This window comes from Chaetomium fimeti, assembly GCF_033439085.1.
Source record: "Chaetomium fimeti strain CBS 168.71 chromosome Unknown B0H64scaffold_1, whole genome shotgun sequence".
Classification (NCBI taxonomy): domain Eukaryota; kingdom Fungi; phylum Ascomycota; class Sordariomycetes; order Sordariales; family Chaetomiaceae; genus Chaetomium; species Chaetomium fimeti.
This window is the reverse complement of record NW_026944329.1, coordinates 351,479-369,041: the sequence shown is the minus strand read 5'-3', so window position 1 is coordinate 369,041 and position 17,563 is coordinate 351,479. Positions and strand designations below refer to the sequence as shown.

Genomic DNA, 17,563 nt, shown 5'->3' with positions numbered 1-17,563 from the left:
ATCAACTCTTCTCCCACACCCTCCCGAGCTCACGGGTGTCAATACTGTTTCTTCACCTTGCACTTCTCCCCATCCGACCCGACCCTCCTAAAGGTCTTCCTCAACACCGGCACCTCCACCGCCACGGCCTTCCCATCCTCTCCCAGCTCAAAAATAAGCAGATCCGCCGACTTCCCCCCGTACTTGGCCAGATCCAACGACCCCCACGACGCGCACGTCTCACCCGCCGGCACCCCCATCGCCCCAAACGCCGCCCGAAACGCCACCTTCCCTCCCCCCTCCAGCCCCATCGGGTACAACCACGCCCCAAGCCTCGCCCCCTGGGGCCCCAACCCCGCACCGCCCAGAAACTCCAACAAATCCACCCCATCATTCACCCACCTCTGCACAAACAACCCCGGCTCATCATCCACCACCCTCAACTCCACCACCGCCTCCCCCTCCTCACCATTGTCACCACCCGCAACCTTATACTCCCCCGCAAACCTCCCCCCCACCTCCTCCCTCCCCGCCTGCTCCGCCGCGCCCAACCACACCCGATCCAACACCCCCTGCAAAAACCCATACGTCCCCGCAGCCCCCTCCCCCCCAATCAGCATCGCGTACCCCACCCCATGGTCAGGCGACAGCGCCAGCAGGCTCTGGTACTGGCCGATGGACCCCTGCTTGGAATACACATCCGTGACACGGGTGGTGTTGGAGGGCGGGGAGACGGAGATGGGCAGGGCGAGGCGGGCGATCTCCCAGGGCCGGCCGACTGAGAGGGTGGTGCGCGCGGTGTGGGTGATGGGCGCGAGCCAGCGGCGCGTGGTGGGGGGCGGGAGGAGGGTGGAGCGGAGGATGGAGCGGCCGAGGTGGGTTAGGTCGTGGGCCGTGGAGAGGTAGCCGCCGCCGCTGTGGTGGGAGGGGGGGTTAGTTTAAGTTGTTAAGGGGGGGGTAGGTTTGGGTTGGGAGGGGGATAGGAGGTGGTGTAAGGGATGAGAGGGGTGGACTGGAGAGTGGGATGGAGGAAAGGGACTTACGGAGCTTCCTCGCCAAAGTCCCAGTCCCAGGCCTCGAGGACCACGGCGTTGGTGTCGTTGATGGGTGGCGAGAGAAAGGTGCGGGTGAGATTTAGGGCCTGGATGAGATTCTTGTCGACGAGCGTCGAGAATTTCTTGCCGGTGATCCCCTCGACGGCATAGCTGAGCAGCTGGAAGGCCATGTTGGAGTAGGCGGGGGTGTGGTCGCTAGGTGCGATCGGGAACGACTTCGATATCATGGCGAACGTCTCTGTCCGGTTTTAGTGCTACTCATTAGAGCTTAGAAAACACAAAGACGTACCCTCCCTCGTGCATGGCCGGACGTTGATGTTGCCACACTGGATCTGCTCCGTCTCATTCAGGGCCGGCAACCCAGGAGTACCTTCCGGGATGAGAGCGGACACGTCCCCGAGGGCGTCTTTCTCTTGTTAGTAATTCGCTAATCATGGAAAATGACGAACAAAGGAACCTACAGTCTCGCGGGATGCCGCCCATATGGCCGGCAATGGCGCCGAGGGTGACCTCAGACCAGTCGACATCGTAGACCGGATTCTGCACCTTGAGCCGTGCGAGCTCCGGGACGTGCTTGGTAATGGGGTCGTTCCAGTATCCGTCGCCCAACTCTGCTAGGGTTGTGTACACACTCATGAGCTTCGAGATGCTGGCAAGGCGGAACACGGTGTCGGGGCCGATCGAGGGTCCATAGTAGTGCTCATGCAATATCTCGTCCGAGTGACGGGAGAAGACCTGTATCGCAAAGACTGTTCCATTGTCCAACTGCCCACTGGAAATGCCTTTGGAAATCTCATCTTCGATGGCGGTCTTAGCCTCGATGAATGCCGTTGCGGAGCCGGGATCGACGATCTGCGGATACGCCGGTCCAAAGATGGGACAGTCCTGGCCAAGCCCGAGGGTAGCAAATGCGCCCAAGAGGGCGAGGTGGCTAAAGAGGCCCATTGTTAGTTCTCCTGTAGGCAATGGGGTAAAGGATGAGAGGTATGAGATGGGCGGAATCAAGTGATAGCTGGAAAATGCTCCGTCTTATCCTTTCCCGCGAAGGTCCAAGGCCCGAGAGTGCGTCCAGAAAGTCCATCCAACCCGGATTCCGGGCCGCCCCAATGCGACAATGTCCCCGTCTCCTCAACTGCGCCAAGCATTCCATTGGATCCTGAACAAGGTTTCTTACGCAGTCGAACCTTGCATTTCGCTTGGGCTGATCCGATCCTTTGGGTTGGTTTCCGCGGGAAAGCGACGTCAGCTGCGGGCCAAAATTTAGCCATGAGGTTGAGGGCCTCCTTGTAGGCATTCTCTTTGACCATTACTCCGTCGCGCTGTGTACCAGAAGGGAGGCATTGCTAGTTGTACTTCACTTGTTCTTCCCGGCCGCGCCGACCTCTTCAGGGGTACTCACCCTCATCACGCACAAGGCTCAGGAGCCCCTTGCAGGGCATTCAAGCGATGAGCCTAGCCTCCACCTCGGCTACAGCTCCATTTAGCCGGTACTCCTTCTGACTTCCCAACGAAAACCATCACCACGAGACAGACACCCTGAGTCCTTGGTGGAATCGCCTCCACGAATCTAGCCGACGTCTTCACTCACAGTTTCATCGGATAACAGATAATTGCCATGTCGTTAAGTATCACTGTCAGGCAGAGGCCACTAGTTCAATACCTGGGGTCTCTCTTTTTCCCATGATGTAGTCCCTTTTCCTCATTGTCGTGGTTATTACTTTCCCCACATGACAACGATGTGTTTCGTGGTTAGACAAGGGGTTGGGGTTGATGTGAAATCTTAATAGCATCGGTGGGCGTGCTAAAACCCCCACGGGCAATACCTGTGCAGCCAAGCTACCTAGACGATGTCCCTTTAACAGGAGAGCGAAGAGTTTGGCCGGGTAAAACACCAGCATAATTACCCCAACATGTTGCCGGGGGAAATCTCGCAATCTGGCTACAAGCTTGACTTCCATAGCACTCAACCACGGTTTTCGATAGTTCAGAATGGCCCGCCTCCATGTTCTCACTCTGACAGTTTCCGCACTCCTTGTTCTAGCACAGGCAGCGCAGATACGGTGGATGCCCCTCGGCGACTCCATCACCGATTATGGCTGTTGGAGAGCCTGGATCTGGGAGCGGTTCCAGAAGGACGGCCACGATGTCAACATTGTCGGCAGCCAGGTGGCAGGCGAGGACTGCAACGGCCTTGCCTTCGACCGCGACCAGGAGGGACACCCAGGATTCCAGGCCACCGACATCGCGGCCAAAGGCCAGCTCGTGGATTGGTTGAAGCAGAACCCGGCTGCCATCGTCACCATGCATCTCGGCACCGTTGATATTCTCCGGGGGATGCTGAGTGGACTGGAAGTGCTCACGGCACTGGGAAAGCTGGTTGACCAGATGCGAGACAGCAACCCAGCCATGAGGATTATTGTAACGACCCATGTGATGCGGTTTTCAAGGCAGGGCTAACACCAAGCAGGTAGCGCAGTTGATCCCGTTGCCGGCCATGGATAGTGAGGTGCGGGAGTTCAACGCAGCGATTCCGGGGTATTTTGCGGACAAAAACTCGACGGCCTCTCCCATATGGGTGGTGGACCAGTGGACCAACTTTACCAGCGCTGACTTGTACGATGGCATCCACCCGAGTGCGTCTGGGGACGTCAAGATCGCCGACAGGTTCTACCCAGCCTTAGTCGGGGCGATTCAGAGTATTCAGGGAGAACTGAGGGCGTAAGGGACGTCTCCATTTGCTCATATATCAACCGGTCATTTCCACTGAGTCTTGTCAAATGTAGCAAGTCCTCAACTTCAACGCAGTCATTAGGATATTAGGGACAAATAAAATATATACAAAGACATGCTCGGCTACCCCAAACATACCTAATAATAGGACCGTACCAACCAACAACCTGAAACTCCCCCATTCACTTCCCACCCCCACTCTTCCCGGGCCACTCCCTCCTCCTCTCAGCCCTCACATACAAATTATTCGGCCTGATCAGCTGAAACATGGGATCATACTCGACCGTCTCGGTCTCATCCTCCCGCTCAAACTTGTACCGATACACCAACTTGGGCAAAAACACCTTGACCTCCTGCAGGGCAAAGTTGAAGCCGATGCACGAGCGCGGGCCCGTCGCGAAGGGGATGTAGGCGGCCTTGTGGCGGTTGCGCACGGCGTCGGTGTCCCACCGGTCCGGGTCGAACCGCGCGGGGCTGTCCCACACGGCCGGGTTGTTGTGGATGTGGTGGAGGGCTGGGATGACCACCGCGCCGGCGGGGAGCTTGTAGCCGCCGGGGAGGATGAGATCGCGGAGGGCGGTGCGCGCGGGCTGGAAGGAGGGGTTGTGGCGCCGTTGGGTCTCTTTGATGTACTTGTCGAGGAAGGTGAGCTTGCTGGTCAGCTCGGCGGTGATTTGCGTGTTCTCGTCGAAGCCGTTGTCGATGAGTTCTTGGAGGAGCCGGTCTTGCATGCCGGGGTATGCGACCAGGCCGTAGATGAGCCATGAGAGGAGGGAGCTGGTGGTGGTGAAGCCGGCGCCGGTGGCTACCAGCAGCGGCTCGATGAAGGAGGTCTTGGGGAGTTTGTTGCCCTTGTTGTCGGTGGCGCGGAGGACGTAGTCTGGTAGCATCTCTGTTAGTGGAATTCATAGCACACCGAAGAAGAGGTCAACCGTACCTATCATGTTCTCTGCCTTGAGGGCAGCATCTTGGAGGTCAAGGTCCTGGATCCCGCCACGCTTGGCTTTTTGGATGGGCTCTTCCATGAGGTTCGCGAGGCGCTCTTTCATGCCGCGTAACCGTTTGGGATCTCCAAACGGCAGCGACGCATACCAGTCTCCCCGGGATGCGACCTTCTTGTTGAGCTCCAGGGATTCCGCTATCAGCATCACGAGCTCATGGGGGCGTGCGTCTACCGCGGTGAAGTGGTTGAAGTCGAAGCCAAGAACGAGCTTCCCGACGGCCTGGGATCCAAGCTTCAGCATGTAGGGGTAGACGTTCCAAGCCTCATTCCGCTCGTCCATCTCGTCAAATACATTGAACGCGTCTTCGACTGTCTTTTGCATGGTAGGGGCGTAATGCCGAACCGCCTTGGGTCCGAAAGCTGGCGGAAGGAATTTGTGGACGATGCGCCACTCCTCGGTGTTGGTATCACCGAGGAAGACGCCGGCTTGTTGGTTCCTGATCGGGTAGAGGGGGTGGTCTTCGTTGATCACCTTGGAGAAGAACTCGCTCTCTGCAAAGGCGATGCTGGCGAGCGCGGGGTCATTGGTGTGATAGATGGTCCGGCCCATAGTGCTTGTCTTGAACATGGCGCCATACAAGTCAAACAGCCGTTGGTGGTTGCCGAGATGGTCTGGGTAGATCTCAAAGAAGGAGCCAAAGTACGGTAGGCCCTTGGGACCAGGAACCTCCCTGACCTTGCTGCCATCAATGCTGATGGCGACAGCTTCGACTGCAGCCAGGACTTCTTGGACCGAAGAAAGATTTACATTTTGTGATGAAAATGAAATGCCTATTGCGTGTGAGTTTGTGGTGTCTCATATGGGGATGTCACCGAGTATAGTACCTTTGGGCTCTACGATGCCAAAATAAGCGGCTGTGATTTCTTGCAGGTCCGTGAGCTCTGCATCCACTGCAACGTCGATCTCTCTGGCTGTCGTAACATCCTCACCAAGGAGGTAAAATTGTTTGTTCGGCATTATGAGAACAGAGGGTTCGGGGAAATAGTCCGAGGAGTTTAGCAAGTAGGGGCTAGGTATCTGGTTCGGGGCAATGATGAATAACAAGAATAGGGAGATGAGCGTTCAGTTTAAAAAAGAATTCCAAAGACAGATTATTAGGTCCTTTAGCAGTACGTAGTATGCATGGCTGGGCGACGTCTTCTTGTTAAGTATTTTGAGTGATTATCAAGATATCTTGAGGCATACCCTTAGGCCAGCAAAACCTTGCGAATCGGATCGGCATTCAAACGCGCGCCGACCCGGTGGCCACACGGAGCGGGCTCGCGAAAGCATGGAATATTCGATACTCGGCATCTGTGGATCGTGACGAGATGCCGCGGCATGGCGTTCACTGGGTGCAGGGATTACCTGGTCGCCGTCGCTGAGTGGGACCCAAGTGCCGGCCAGGGGTAAGTTCTGATGCTACACTGGACGCGTTCATGCAAATCATGTTCAGGAGTCGGGATGGCCGAACTCCACCCCGTTCCGGACGAGGACCCCTGAAAACCTCGTTCTCCCAGTTGTGTCCCGAGGCAAAACGAGGCTTTATCACGGAGATTGCTGTTAATCCACACAAGGGTGTTCTCGCTCCACCACACCACTCCTAAGTCCGGATGCCGGCGCACCGGGTTTCAGAGCGCCGCCCAACGCCGACGCAAACATGGTCATCATATGGATCATAAGCGTGACGGTTTGACACTTTTTCGTCACTCGTGCTCACCGGCTCCTTATAACAACATAACCAGGCACGGCGCGGAGGTTCGCTTTGGTCACTCTCGTGCTCCCTAGGTATTCAGTAACTTCGGTTCATGCTTCACACCTACAATGGCTCCCCCTGTAACCAGACAGACACTCCCGATGGAGTACACGGCTGAAGACGTGACTGCGCACAAGGGCAAATCCGACAATTGGATGATTATCCATGGCGAAGGTTAGTAAGAATGAGTGAACAACCTACCCATTGACCGTTACTAACAGACTCGTCAGTCTTTGACGTCTCACGATACATTGAAGACCACCCCGGTGGTGCCGATCTGCTCGTGGAAGCGGCCGGCACTGACGCCACAGAGGACTTCGACAATGCAGGTCACTCCGAGGATGCGCTGGAGATTATGCGGGAGTTGTGTGTCGGCGTGCTGAAGGGGTACAAGAAGCCGGCACCCAAACGTGTTGTCCAGGTTCCACGAGTCATTGAACCGGCCGCCAAACCCCAGCCTTCTTCCACCTCTCAAGCGGCGAAGGTCTTGACCGTTGCGACTTGCGTCGTAGCCACCCTGTGCTCTGCTGCCCACTACTCTCAGCATCGCAGCACCATCAAGTTCCCCAAGATCCTCCCATCAACGACGACACAAAACTTTCCTCACCTTGGCACCACAGGAAGTGGCGGCTTTTCAGTCGGCTTCCTCGCCGCATCAGCACTGACTGCCATCCTCGCGGCAGCAGCAGCCAACAAGATCTCCAAACTCACCCAAATTCCCTCCGGCTTCATCCGCTTTCCGCCGCACAAGCCCTCGACCAAACCCCGACGGACACGGCCCACAACCACCCTCTCCAAAACCGAAACCAAAACCACCCCCACCACCTTCCTCAACCCGCAAACCTACCAAACCCTCCCCCTCACCCACAAAGAAACCCTCGCCCCCGGCGTGCTCCGCCTGGTCTTCGCCCTCCCCACGCCCACCACAACCCTCGGCCTCCCAACCGGCCAACACGTCTCCATCCGCGCCACCATCGACAACAAGCCCGTCACGCGCTCCTACACGCCCATCTCCAACGACACCGACCAGGGCATCCTCGAGCTCGTGGTCCGCTGCTACCCCGACGGGCAGCTGACGTCGCGCTACCTGGCCCACCTGCGCGCGGGGGTGGACAGCGTGGCGTTCCGCGGCCCCAAGGGCGCGATGCGCTACCGGCGCGGGTGGGCGGCAAGGATCGGCATGGTGGCGGGCGGGACGGGGATCACGCCCATGTACCAGGTGGTGCGGGCGATTTGTGAGGATGAGGGGGATGAGACGAAGGTGAGTTTGGTGTATGCGAATAAGGGGGAGGGGGATATTTTGTTGAGAAGGGAGTTGGAAGAGTTGGCGGGGAGGTTTCCGGAGAAGTTGCGGGTGTGGTATATGTTGGATGTGGCGCCTGAGGGGTGGGGGTATGGGGTGGGGCATATTACGAGGGAGGTGGTGCGGGAGAGGATGCCGCTGCCGGGGGTGGGGAGTAAGGTGATGGTGTGTGGGCCGCCGGGGATGGTGAATGCGGCGAAGGGGATGCTGGGGGAGGTGGGTTTCAGAGTGCCGGGGGCGGTGGCGAGGATGGACGACGATATCTTTGTGTTTTAGACGGTTGGTTGGGGGTGTCATTAGGTGTTGGGACTAGGGTAGTTGGTGGTACACTAAAACAGTAATACGATTAGATCATAGAGTTGTGTGATAGAAGCCAGCGCATTTTCTGTGTTGGTGACCTTCTCTCCGGACCATGTGGCGCTCGTGGACGGTATTGTGTCCATATGACAAACTCCCGTCAGTACGGCATACTGGTATTGATGATGTTGGATCGTGCCAACAATGCGGACACACGCTTACTGTTACCTTGAACACACCAACTGCTGCGAAACCATCCCACAAAGGCGTGGGTGATGAGGACGGACGGAGCCTTGAAACGTAACCTGGATCACATGGTGTCAGGATAATAATGCGTTGGTATATGTAAAGCCCATGGGGATCCTCGATCTTATGCCATTTCTTTTACTCTAGCATCGGTATTGATCTATCTTCCCACACTCTGTAACAACGACTCCTCTCAGCACGATGACCTTTGACGACGTTAATCTCCCCAAAGGATACGAAATCCGCAGGCTCGGGCTTGGGCATCTCGGATGGGTCCAGGCTATCATCGCCCACACCATGAGCTTCGACTCCCCTGTCTGGTCCAACGTTGGTTACACGGACGGGGCAACCCAGCGCGCCTACGACATGTTTGACGCGATAGAGTACTCCTCGATCGAAAACATACGATCCGGCTTGTCTTATGGCGTGTTCTCAACGGAGAACAAGTGGGCAAATCCAGACGAGGAGGGAACCCTAAAATGGGATTTCGACGACCGGTCTGCGGACAGAGAGAAGCTCCTCGAGCAGATGGACTTCCCACTCGTATCAATTGCCATGTCCAAAGACGTCGTCAAGTCCGGGTGTGTACCCAGAACCAATGTTGAGGCCTGGAGTGAGATCGTGGACGGCCATAGAGACATCAGCGACGGGCTCAAAGCCGGCGACAAGCGCCCCGAGTCGGTCTGGGCACCGACAAACAGAGGAAATGTGGTGCGGAGGAGTGGAACGCACACCCGCGGCGACCATGCTGGTAAGGGCCTCTCAAAGGCTCTAGCCCACTATGTAATGCACAAAATCAGGGAGCACGACAACGGATACAGGGCCATCCTCATTCACACCGGGAGTGAAGCTGTCGACAAGGTCTGGTTGAGGCCGCCGGTGCCGTTCAAGAGCGAAGAGATTAGCACGTTCTCTACTGCTGGATATCAAAAGAGAAACAGCCACACTGGTGCGTTGTACAATCCATTTGGGAGCGCCGAGGTGGTGAGTAGGCGCATCTGGATTACCTGGCCCGAGGAGGAGGAGGAGGAAGGAAACGAAGCCAAGGTGCTCGAGTCACGAAGGATGAGAGCTGTTGTGATAGCGGATGATGACTCGGAGTGAAAGCAAATCGGTGTACGAATAGGAGGTGTTCGAGAATAAATGTGGCGTAGCCCCTGAATAAGACAGGACCTAACCAGCGCAAAAGAGGCCGATTTTCCACGTGAACGTCGACCAAACATTGAGTAGAGGGGGGGAAAGGAGAGTCATCCGGAAGCTCACGACCTGTACCTATCAATTTACCTTCTTTTTACCCGATTTCTTTCTGTTTATCCGTTCTACTTTTTTCTTGTTTTCCTGCGCCGTTCGGCTTTTCTTTTGGCGCTTAGGAGCGGGCTCACTTCAGCCCTTATTCTCCGTTAAATCCGACGGTCCACTTTTCTGTTACGGACCTTCTTAACTTCTCCCTCCCTTCATTCACTCATTACCTACCTATAATTACATCATGATCGCCCATCTGACACGGCAGCACAGCGCACCCATTCCCCGTCCTTACTCCCATTGAATTCGTAGTGAACCACATCAAAATGCAGGCTCCAGTATGCCGCGATTGCTTTACGGGTACTCTCCGTGACGACGCGACCCCTACAGGCCATGAGGAGGTCATCTACGGTCTCCCGACCTACGTCACTCGCCCCGAGCCCGGCGTCAAGCCCCTCGGTACTGTGGTTTTCATCACGGATGCCTTCGGTTGGAAACTACGCAACTCGCGGACCCTGGCAGACGCCTACGCCAAGCGCGTTCCGTGCATCGTCTACGTGCCGGATTTTATGAACGGTATGTCCTCTTGGGCCCCTACCTTAGACCCTGGTACCTAGGTACCTAGGTAGCCACACAAGAACGCTCCCCCAACTCACCTCTCTCCAAACCACCTCCAGGCCACGCATTCCCCGAATCCCTCCTCTCCGCGGTCGAACCCCCACCCACAGTCCCCCCAACAACCCTCACCGGCCGGCTCTTCACCCATCTCCGCAGCGCCCTCACCGCCCTCCGCCTCCTCCCCACCGTCCTCCTCTTCCTCTTCCGCACCCGCCAATCCGTCACCCACCCGCGCGTGCTCGCCTTCCTCACCGCGCTGCGCACCACCACCACCACCACCACCACCACCACCAAAGTCGGCGTCGCCGGCTTCTGCTGGGGCGGTCTGCACACCATCCTCCTTACCCACGACGTGCCCCGCAACCGCTACCGGATCGCCACCGCCGCCCAGCAGGGAGGGAACGAGGGCCCGGGGGAGGAGGAGCGGCCGCTGATCGACTGCGGGTTCACGGCGCACCCGTCGCTGCTGAGCTTCCCGGCGCACATCGAGCGGGTGGAGCGGCCGCTGAGCGTGGCGATCGGGGACGAGGACGCGTATGTGGGGCGGGAGAACGTGGCGTTGATGGAGCGGGTGTTGGGGGGGAAGAATGAGGCGGATGCGGAGGGTGGTGGTGGTGCTGGTGCTGGTGCCGGTGGGGATGGGGGGGAGCCTGAAGGGGTTGTGCTTGGGCGGGGGCCGAGGTATGAGATGGTGATGTATCCCGGTGCGAGGCATGGGTTTGCGGTTAGGGGGAATCGGGAGGATCCGGCGCAGAGGGAGATGGGCGAGCAGTGCGAGGACCAGGCTGTGAGGTGGTTTAGGGTGTGGTTTCGCTGAGCTGGGGTTGACGGAGGATGGCGCGGATGGGGGATTAATGCAGTTGAGGTTATGTCGTTGATGTGTGAGCTGGCTGTTGGTCTGGGTTTGGTAATTACTGGTGGGATATGGTAGTAAATGACCCAGCTATAAGCACTTGTGCCTTTGAGAATATCGTATGCGTTTCATACCATTCAATGTTTGCTTCTTGGTCTTCCATTCACAACTGGGTTCCTTTGCTGAAGAAAACTCCAACTTGTCCTTGACCGGTCTCGTTCTCATCTTTAGTCGACCAAGTTGTGGGAAATTGGGAAATATTTCAGTCCCTCGAGCTCAAAAGAAGGGTTTAACACTGCATTCAAGCGATGCTCCCCCCCCCCCCCCCCCCAGAACTACACAGATCACAATGTCGCATAGGGGAGATGATGGCGTCGGAAGTGAGCTTCGTTGCAGGAGGTCCCACGACCTCAGTGTCAATGCGCCTACACGCGTGCCCCTCGAGGCAAATGGTCACCGTCACAAACACTGCCAAATACGAAGTAGAGCGGTTCCTCCGACGATTGAAACAGAGTACAATTGCTTGGCAATGTTTACTGACCCCTGAACCCCTGAGGGGTGCCGGGACCCTCACATTGAATACAAGGACTGCGATTGTAGGAGAACGCAACTGAAAAAGGGAAAAGCTACAAGCCACCTCCTCAGTTCAACATCATCTCCCCCATCGACTCAACCAAACCACCGTCCAAGTGAACCATTTCAATCAATACAAAAACTGACCGACGAAGCAAAATAGACCAGGCCTGTACCCCAACCTGTAGGGTACCCCAATAACCTTCATACGGCGGCGGGAGAGGAAAGGGAGCAGAGAGAGAAAGCAGGTTGAGGAGAAGGGGGACAAAAGGGAGAAGAGAGGTAGCAAACAAGGCGAGAAAATGAGGATCGGACAAGGTGGAAAAGGACATACCTGGGCGGGATTGTCTTGGCGACAGCACCCCCGAGGGAATGCTGCCGAGCCCCGGCACCACGTCAAGGTGCAATCCCATCGCCGGGGTACCTCTGGGGTTCTGAGGATGGAGGTCTAATATATGAAATTGTCCCCAGAGGCACCACCCGCCGCCCCGGACGACGGGTGGAGCTGCTGCGTCTCCGCCGTGTTCACGCAAGCAGCCTAGACGGTGGCGCCGTAGCTACCTTGCCGTCTCTTCAAGACTTGGAGTGCCTTGGGTCTGAGTCGGCTCTGTCGCAGACTCTGACTGCGCCGTGCGAGGCTCGCTCACTTCCCCGACTGGTTTCGACATGCGCCCGAGGGCCTCTGCCAATGACTCTGTCGCATCTTTCACGGCGTGAAGGCAATGCCTTACGTCGGATTGATGGCTGTTCGAGTCAACCTGGGCCGTTTTGAGTTCGTCGGTGATGGCCTTCAAGGCGTCGACGGTCGCCTTCGGAACATCGTCGAGGGCCTTCAGCCGATTGTCGACCGCGTGAATACCATCGCCGAGGGCCCGAAAGCGATTGTCTAGGGTCTGCTGACCCTTGGCGATCACCTTCACCTCTTCGCCAATGGAACTCAGACGGTCGGCGATTAGCTGAAACCCCTCAGCGATGGTCGTTTGGTTCGCGACGATGGCTCTCTGGCCATCACGGATTTGCTCTACAAGCCCGGGAACCGGATCGGGGGGAGGTGTTGGTGGCCTGTTAGGCTGGCCGAACCGAAGCAAAGAAGAAATTACCGGCAATGCGGCAATAGTGGCCCAGACCGACTGCCAAATGCTAACGAAGCTCATGATGTTTTCTTCAGTGTCAGAAACAAAGTTGAAGAGTGAGCTTTTGGTCTGTTTGGTGAGGAGAGAAGGGAAGCGAAGAGAAGCAAAGGGAGGAGGGAAAAGGTATTTTAACGAGCGGTCTATGGCAAACGACGCCTTCCATGGCAGTCAATGCCCGACCGTTCCGTCTTGCACCCAGACGATGGTTGTTGTTCTGAAAGCGCAGGAGGGGGACAATTCCGTGAAGAAGGAGGCCCGTTCCTTTCTTACAAGGGCCTTCCTGGCAGCGGCGATTCAAACGAACCGGGAAGCTACCACGCAGTTTACAGTTGGCACCTGGCCAAGAAGCGGTGCCGTCTCTGGCTTGTCTTTGAGAAAAGATAGGGAAGTAATGGCAGTGGCAACCAGCAAGCGCGCCGTGGGAAGGAGCGCGATGAGTGCGACTGTCGCCTCCGCCGCACAGAACCCAAGAAAGGAAGTTACAGCTCAGGACCAGTGGACGACAGGGACACGGACTACACCGGGGCCCGCCCCCGTTCCCGCCAGCAGTGCGTCCGCCACACCGTCACGCACCGGGCCGGGGAGGCGGAAAGTCAAAGTCAGATATGGCATGGCTCTCCTGCAGAGAGACAAGGGGTTGGGTGTGGCACAACGACGAATTCTTCAGGAAGAATAGAGAGCGCCAGGTTGGGGACAGCTGCCCCTCGACCTTGGTTATCCACAGGATGCTTTGGTAGACTTCTGTATTGCTATGTGCCCGTGTCCAAACGCCCTTTAGGACTAGGGTTTGTACGACTCCCATGACCTTTTGACCGCACCCGGAGGATGTGTTACCATGTCCCGCCTCATGCGGTAGGAATCCAGACTCATTAGATGCCCAAAGGCGTCGAAATTTGCATCAGTGGCGGATCGGCCACTTCCTAGTTGATGATACGAGGTAATGGTAATGAACCAATACCTGGTCGTCTGTTCTGTGTCGGTTCCCACGTGCTCTATTGTAGTTGCGTAATCCGTGAGACAGCGGTAGCATGACTCGACAACATCACGGCATGGTACAAAGGAGCGTGGATATGCACGATAGGTGCAGCTAAGAGCCTTGACCGAATGAACACATGGACGCGACGATATCTTGACGTGTCCGCAGAGCTCCCGCTCCTCATGGGCCAAGGCCTCTCGCAGCGTGTTGTCGGCCCATCCGGCGCTACTTAGGGTACGCGTGGCCGATAAAAAGAACTGGCCTTGGACGATACGGGCTGACCATCCTTCTCGCCACGGGACCAATTTTCCTTGCCATGGGTTGAAGAACATGGAGCTAGCTTCGACGGTGAAACTCCCCAAGGGTAAACCGTTTGGGGGCCCGAGGAAATGACGGTTCATGACAAGGCGGACGCTCTCGTAGTCGAGGACAAAAGTGCTTCCTTCAAACCAGTGACTGTTGTGACATGGGCGGCCGGGTTCCCAGGTGATTGGCGGCCAATAAGCTGTAGCACTGGTGGGAGGGTCGGTAGTCGGACCGTGGCTACGGATGCGGTGGAGTAAAGAGCAGCCGTGGCAGTACCACCAATGCTGCCCCAAGTCCCTCTCAAGCAGCAGCTGTAGAGCTTCGCGCTCCGCCGGGTTCCTGCCAAGGCCTGGTGCTGCCTCTGGAAAGACGAGGCCAAACAACGCTTTGCAGGTCAGCGACAAGCCCACGGCTGCAGAAGGCGGCAGGTGTTCCCGGCAGAGGTACAGAACAACGTCGGCAGGCAACCACAGAAAGCCCGAGAGCGGCAGTGGTGGTGACGGTAGAGGGGACGTCGACGGGGACGGCGGAAGAGACGACGAAAGAGATAGTGGAAGAGACGGCGGAAGAGACGGCGGAAAAGACGGCGGAAGAGACGGCGGGGGGAACAGTTGAGTATACCGTGGAGGGCGCGGTGGAAGAGATGGCGGAAGAGATGGCTGAAGGGACGGAGGCGGGGACGGCGCGGAAGGCGACTCTCGGGTCTCGGCCGGGGTGCAGCACGTCTCGCGCCGCGGCTGCCGGCGGAAGCATGAGAGGAAGTTGTGGAAGGTGAGGCATCCCATTTTATTTGTCAACGGTCGAACTGTCGATCCCAAAGGATGCTTGGGGGTCAAGTTGGGCAACCAGGTAAGGTACTAGAGGTTGGTGGCAAATGGGAACAGTTACCTATAGAGCATGCCAGGATGGCCGACGCTCGCACGAATGATGACGCGCGGGGGCCCGATAGGGGCCACCTGACCACAGATACCCGATGCATCCATGGTGTGTTTCCTTGATACCCGGGGGTGCCGTGTACATCGTCCGCTGTCATATTTTCGCCCAAAACAACACAAAATTGGGGTTACATGGACTTGAGAGGTAACAGTATCTTTTAATTTACATGATCATTGCAAAACCCATCGCCAAAACTACAACCAACACGGCAGTGCTTTTGGGGATAGCGATCGATGCGGCACCCTCGAGCGGGTCAGGTTGGGGGTCGCCGTTGGCCTGGTACGTCTTCATACAAACGAACTGAACCTCGGGCTCGGTATCGTTGTTTCCATCATAGACAACCGTGAAGACGGGCGTGGATCCAGCGCGACCGCCGAACAGCGGCTGGAGGAACTCGGACGCAGGCGGATCGATAAAGTAGTATTGCCGCATCCTGGCCACCGAGTACATCTGGAAGGCCTGCGGCAGCATTGGGCGGCACGATTGTTCGCCGAGGGCTTCGTGGGTTACCGTCCGTGACTCGGGCCCGGGCAGGGCGCCGCCCGTGACGTTGATGAAGGTGGAGAGGTAGTGCCCGCCGCACAGGAAGGCGTCCTCGCGCATGCGCGTGTTGATGTGCCGCGTCAGCTCCCTGCAGCGGTCCGATTCATCGTCCTGCGAAGAAGAGGAGGCGTTGCTGAAGCTCTGGACCATATTGTAGATGGACGCTTGACAGAGTTCGTCGACAACTTCCCCGCACAATGTTGACTGGGAGCGATTCGATTCTTCGTCGTCGTCGGAAACTGGGAACGTCTGTCCTTGGTACTGCATCATTAAAGCGCACCCGGACGGATAGTCGTCCTCTGCTAGGTCGGGGTCCGCGCCAACGAAGAGCTGTAGGTCCGTGTACTCGTAGGCCGGTAGGCCAGCGACCGTGAAACCGCGCTCGTCGAGGCCGTCGATGAGAGTAAGACTGAAGTTCGCTGAAGGGAGCTCAAGGACCTGGGGCGCGATGCCCACGCTGACGGGCGCGCCAGGAAGACCCTCTGCATTACAGACGCTTTTACTTGACGGGCTGCAGGCGAGATCCTCACATGTTGATAGGCTGATGGATGGGTTCGGCGTCTCTGGCAAGTCACTTGTCCCCTGAGCTGCCGCTCGAGCAGTAGCGAGAGCGACTAGAAGAGGGCTGTGGTGAACTTTCATGTTCGCGGTGCTGGCGGAAAGAAGTCAGGGGTTGAAGTTCCGGGAGAAAAACGGCAAGGTGCCCGGTTAACTGCCAGCAGTTGTGCAAGTGGGTAAAAGCGCAACTTGTCAATAATATTGCAAATGATGAAACTCAATCGTCCAGGTTAGAGTTTAATTAAGAGTATTAAAGATGGCAAAGGTTGCCATGACGTACTGCGTTCAAGGCGGATATCAACCTTGACACTTTTGTCCGAGGGGAGTCCCCTGATAGGGGCGATTTCGTGAGTGCGAGCGTTGGGTTACGTTGCCGTTGGTTCCCATCAGGCGGTGTTGAGGTACATTTGTGGAGTGTATTCCCCAGTTCCTTGCTGTGTTGTTCGAAGGAAGCTTGGCCTGACGCAAGACAAGCATCGAGCCCCTGTCTGTTCACCCCCAATTCGGGATGCCAAGTTGTTGATGTCGCCTTGCCGCGGGAGTGCGGCACTCTATTTACTACACGTGGACGACGACGATCCCTTCTCAGTGCCGAATGCCGAGCGTCAAGTGTTGCCAAAACGTGTGAACAGAGGAGCATTAAATACCAAGGTTATAGATATTATTCCTGACTTTGTCCTACATGTAACGTATTATGATAGCTGTACGCTGTAGAAGCCGTTAACCCTGATTAATGATTACTATTATTAATTAGCAACAACGGCGAGCAATAGGAGGCAAGATGCTTCGAGGCGATCTTGAAGTTTTTGGCCCAAAATCTACAAGCCCTGCACTTACATACGGGTCGGATACATGGTATGGATTAGTGTAGTGAGTTCGGTACCATGTGTGCTTGAGGTTTTCTCAACATCACAACTCGGCCCATGGTAATCTCCTCGGCAACTTACAGCCGTGAAGGTGCTTAAATGTAACGACATTGAGGCGGACATGAAGTATCTCAAGGGCATGCGGCCAATTGAATCATGTTTACGTAGCTATGGTAACAGCAGCTAGGCAGCCGTTTGCCTTAGCAACCTGAAGCTGTGGTAGACTGAGAACCGGCCTCACCGGCGCACGATCATCCCACGCCGCCGAGTTGCATGGCCCAAGGTTTTTCAAGCCCTGATCAGGGGTTCCTGGGATCTCACCGAGCGCCGCCGTATGTATGCAACCCACCAATGTGGTACTATCTCACCACGCCATGTCTCAAATGGTCCGGATCGTCCAGAGATGTGAAGTCTTGGCCTCATCCTTTTTACACACATTTACGAGCAAGGCTTCGTGATATCCAACCGCAGCCCAAGCGTTGTATTTGCGGCTGAAAGTAGAAGTGAGTGACAGAAGGGTGACTCCGGGACACCGAGGTCTAAAAGCGCCTGTACTAGGGCTCTACGGGGTTTAAACAGGACTTCAAAGTTGATGGACCGGGAGTGAGGA

The 17,563-nt window shown here is 56.6% G+C and overlaps 9 protein-coding genes across 9 annotated transcripts; 4 read left to right on the top strand and 5 right to left on the bottom strand.

Moving 5' to 3' along the window:
• Window positions 1-38: 38 nt before the first annotated feature.
• On the bottom strand, window positions 39-1,979 carry B0H64DRAFT_437078 (beta-lactamase/transpeptidase-like protein; the record flags this gene model as incomplete). The annotated part of the gene is made up of 4 exons (XM_062806217.1): window positions 39-894; window positions 1,023-1,272; window positions 1,324-1,440; window positions 1,496-1,979. 4 exons carry the CDS (start codon window positions 1,977-1,979, stop codon window positions 39-41), a joined length of 1,707 nt encoding a protein of 568 aa, XP_062663379.1.
• Window positions 1,980-2,888: 909 nt separating this feature from the next.
• Window positions 2,889-3,856, top strand: B0H64DRAFT_2095 (SGNH hydrolase-type esterase domain-containing protein). Its single transcript, XM_062799395.1, has 2 exons — window positions 2,889-3,452; window positions 3,502-3,856. The coding sequence occupies exons 1-2, from the start codon at window positions 3,024-3,026 to the stop codon at window positions 3,754-3,756; spliced, it is 684 nt and encodes a 227-aa protein (XP_062663378.1). The 5' UTR covers window positions 2,889-3,023; the 3' UTR covers window positions 3,757-3,856.
• A 90-nt stretch (window positions 3,857-3,946) lies between these two features.
• B0H64DRAFT_351232 (cytochrome P450) lies at window positions 3,947-6,026 on the bottom strand (the record flags this gene model as incomplete). Its single annotated transcript, XM_062801459.1, has 3 exons — window positions 5,593-6,026; window positions 4,702-5,538; window positions 3,947-4,644 (listed from the first exon to the last, which is right to left on the bottom strand). The coding sequence occupies exons 1-3, from the start codon at window positions 5,723-5,725 to the stop codon at window positions 3,947-3,949; spliced, it is 1,668 nt and encodes a 555-aa protein (XP_062663377.1). The 5' UTR covers window positions 5,726-6,026.
• A 133-nt stretch (window positions 6,027-6,159) lies between these two features.
• On the top strand, window positions 6,160-8,082 carry B0H64DRAFT_351229 (uncharacterized protein; the record flags this gene model as incomplete). The annotated part of the gene is made up of 2 exons (XM_062801458.1): window positions 6,160-6,677; window positions 6,734-8,082. The coding sequence occupies exons 1-2, from the start codon at window positions 6,572-6,574 to the stop codon at window positions 8,080-8,082; spliced, it is 1,455 nt and encodes a 484-aa protein (XP_062663376.1). The 5' UTR covers window positions 6,160-6,571.
• Window positions 8,083-8,680: 598 nt separating this feature from the next.
• B0H64DRAFT_379303 (uncharacterized protein) lies at window positions 8,681-9,645 on the top strand. Its single transcript, XM_062802647.1, has one exon. The coding sequence runs from the start codon at window positions 8,716-8,718 to the stop codon at window positions 9,451-9,453; it is 738 nt and encodes a 245-aa protein (XP_062663375.1). The 5' UTR covers window positions 8,681-8,715; the 3' UTR covers window positions 9,454-9,645.
• Window positions 9,646-9,710: 65 nt separating this feature from the next.
• B0H64DRAFT_470021 (Alpha/Beta hydrolase protein) lies at window positions 9,711-11,201 on the top strand. The gene is made up of 2 exons (XM_062807812.1): window positions 9,711-10,167; window positions 10,269-11,201. Exons 1-2 carry the CDS (start codon window positions 9,918-9,920, stop codon window positions 11,024-11,026), a joined length of 1,008 nt encoding a protein of 335 aa, XP_062663374.1. The 5' UTR covers window positions 9,711-9,917; the 3' UTR covers window positions 11,027-11,201.
• Window positions 11,202-12,192: 991 nt separating this feature from the next.
• Window positions 12,193-13,380, bottom strand: B0H64DRAFT_447812 (uncharacterized protein; the record flags this gene model as incomplete). Its single annotated transcript, XM_062807023.1, has 2 exons — window positions 12,193-12,837; window positions 13,342-13,380. 2 exons carry the CDS (start codon window positions 13,378-13,380, stop codon window positions 12,193-12,195), a joined length of 684 nt encoding a protein of 227 aa, XP_062663373.1.
• A 64-nt stretch (window positions 13,381-13,444) lies between these two features.
• B0H64DRAFT_379298 (uncharacterized protein) lies at window positions 13,445-14,956 on the bottom strand. The gene has a single exon (XM_062802646.1). The coding sequence runs from the start codon at window positions 14,833-14,835 to the stop codon at window positions 13,549-13,551; it is 1,287 nt and encodes a 428-aa protein (XP_062663372.1). The 5' UTR covers window positions 14,836-14,956; the 3' UTR covers window positions 13,445-13,548.
• On the bottom strand, window positions 14,957-16,551 carry B0H64DRAFT_379297 (uncharacterized protein). Its single transcript, XM_062802645.1, has one exon. The coding sequence runs from the start codon at window positions 16,169-16,171 to the stop codon at window positions 15,149-15,151; it is 1,023 nt and encodes a 340-aa protein (XP_062663371.1). The 5' UTR covers window positions 16,172-16,551; the 3' UTR covers window positions 14,957-15,148.
• Window positions 16,552-17,563: the final 1,012 nt, after the last annotated feature.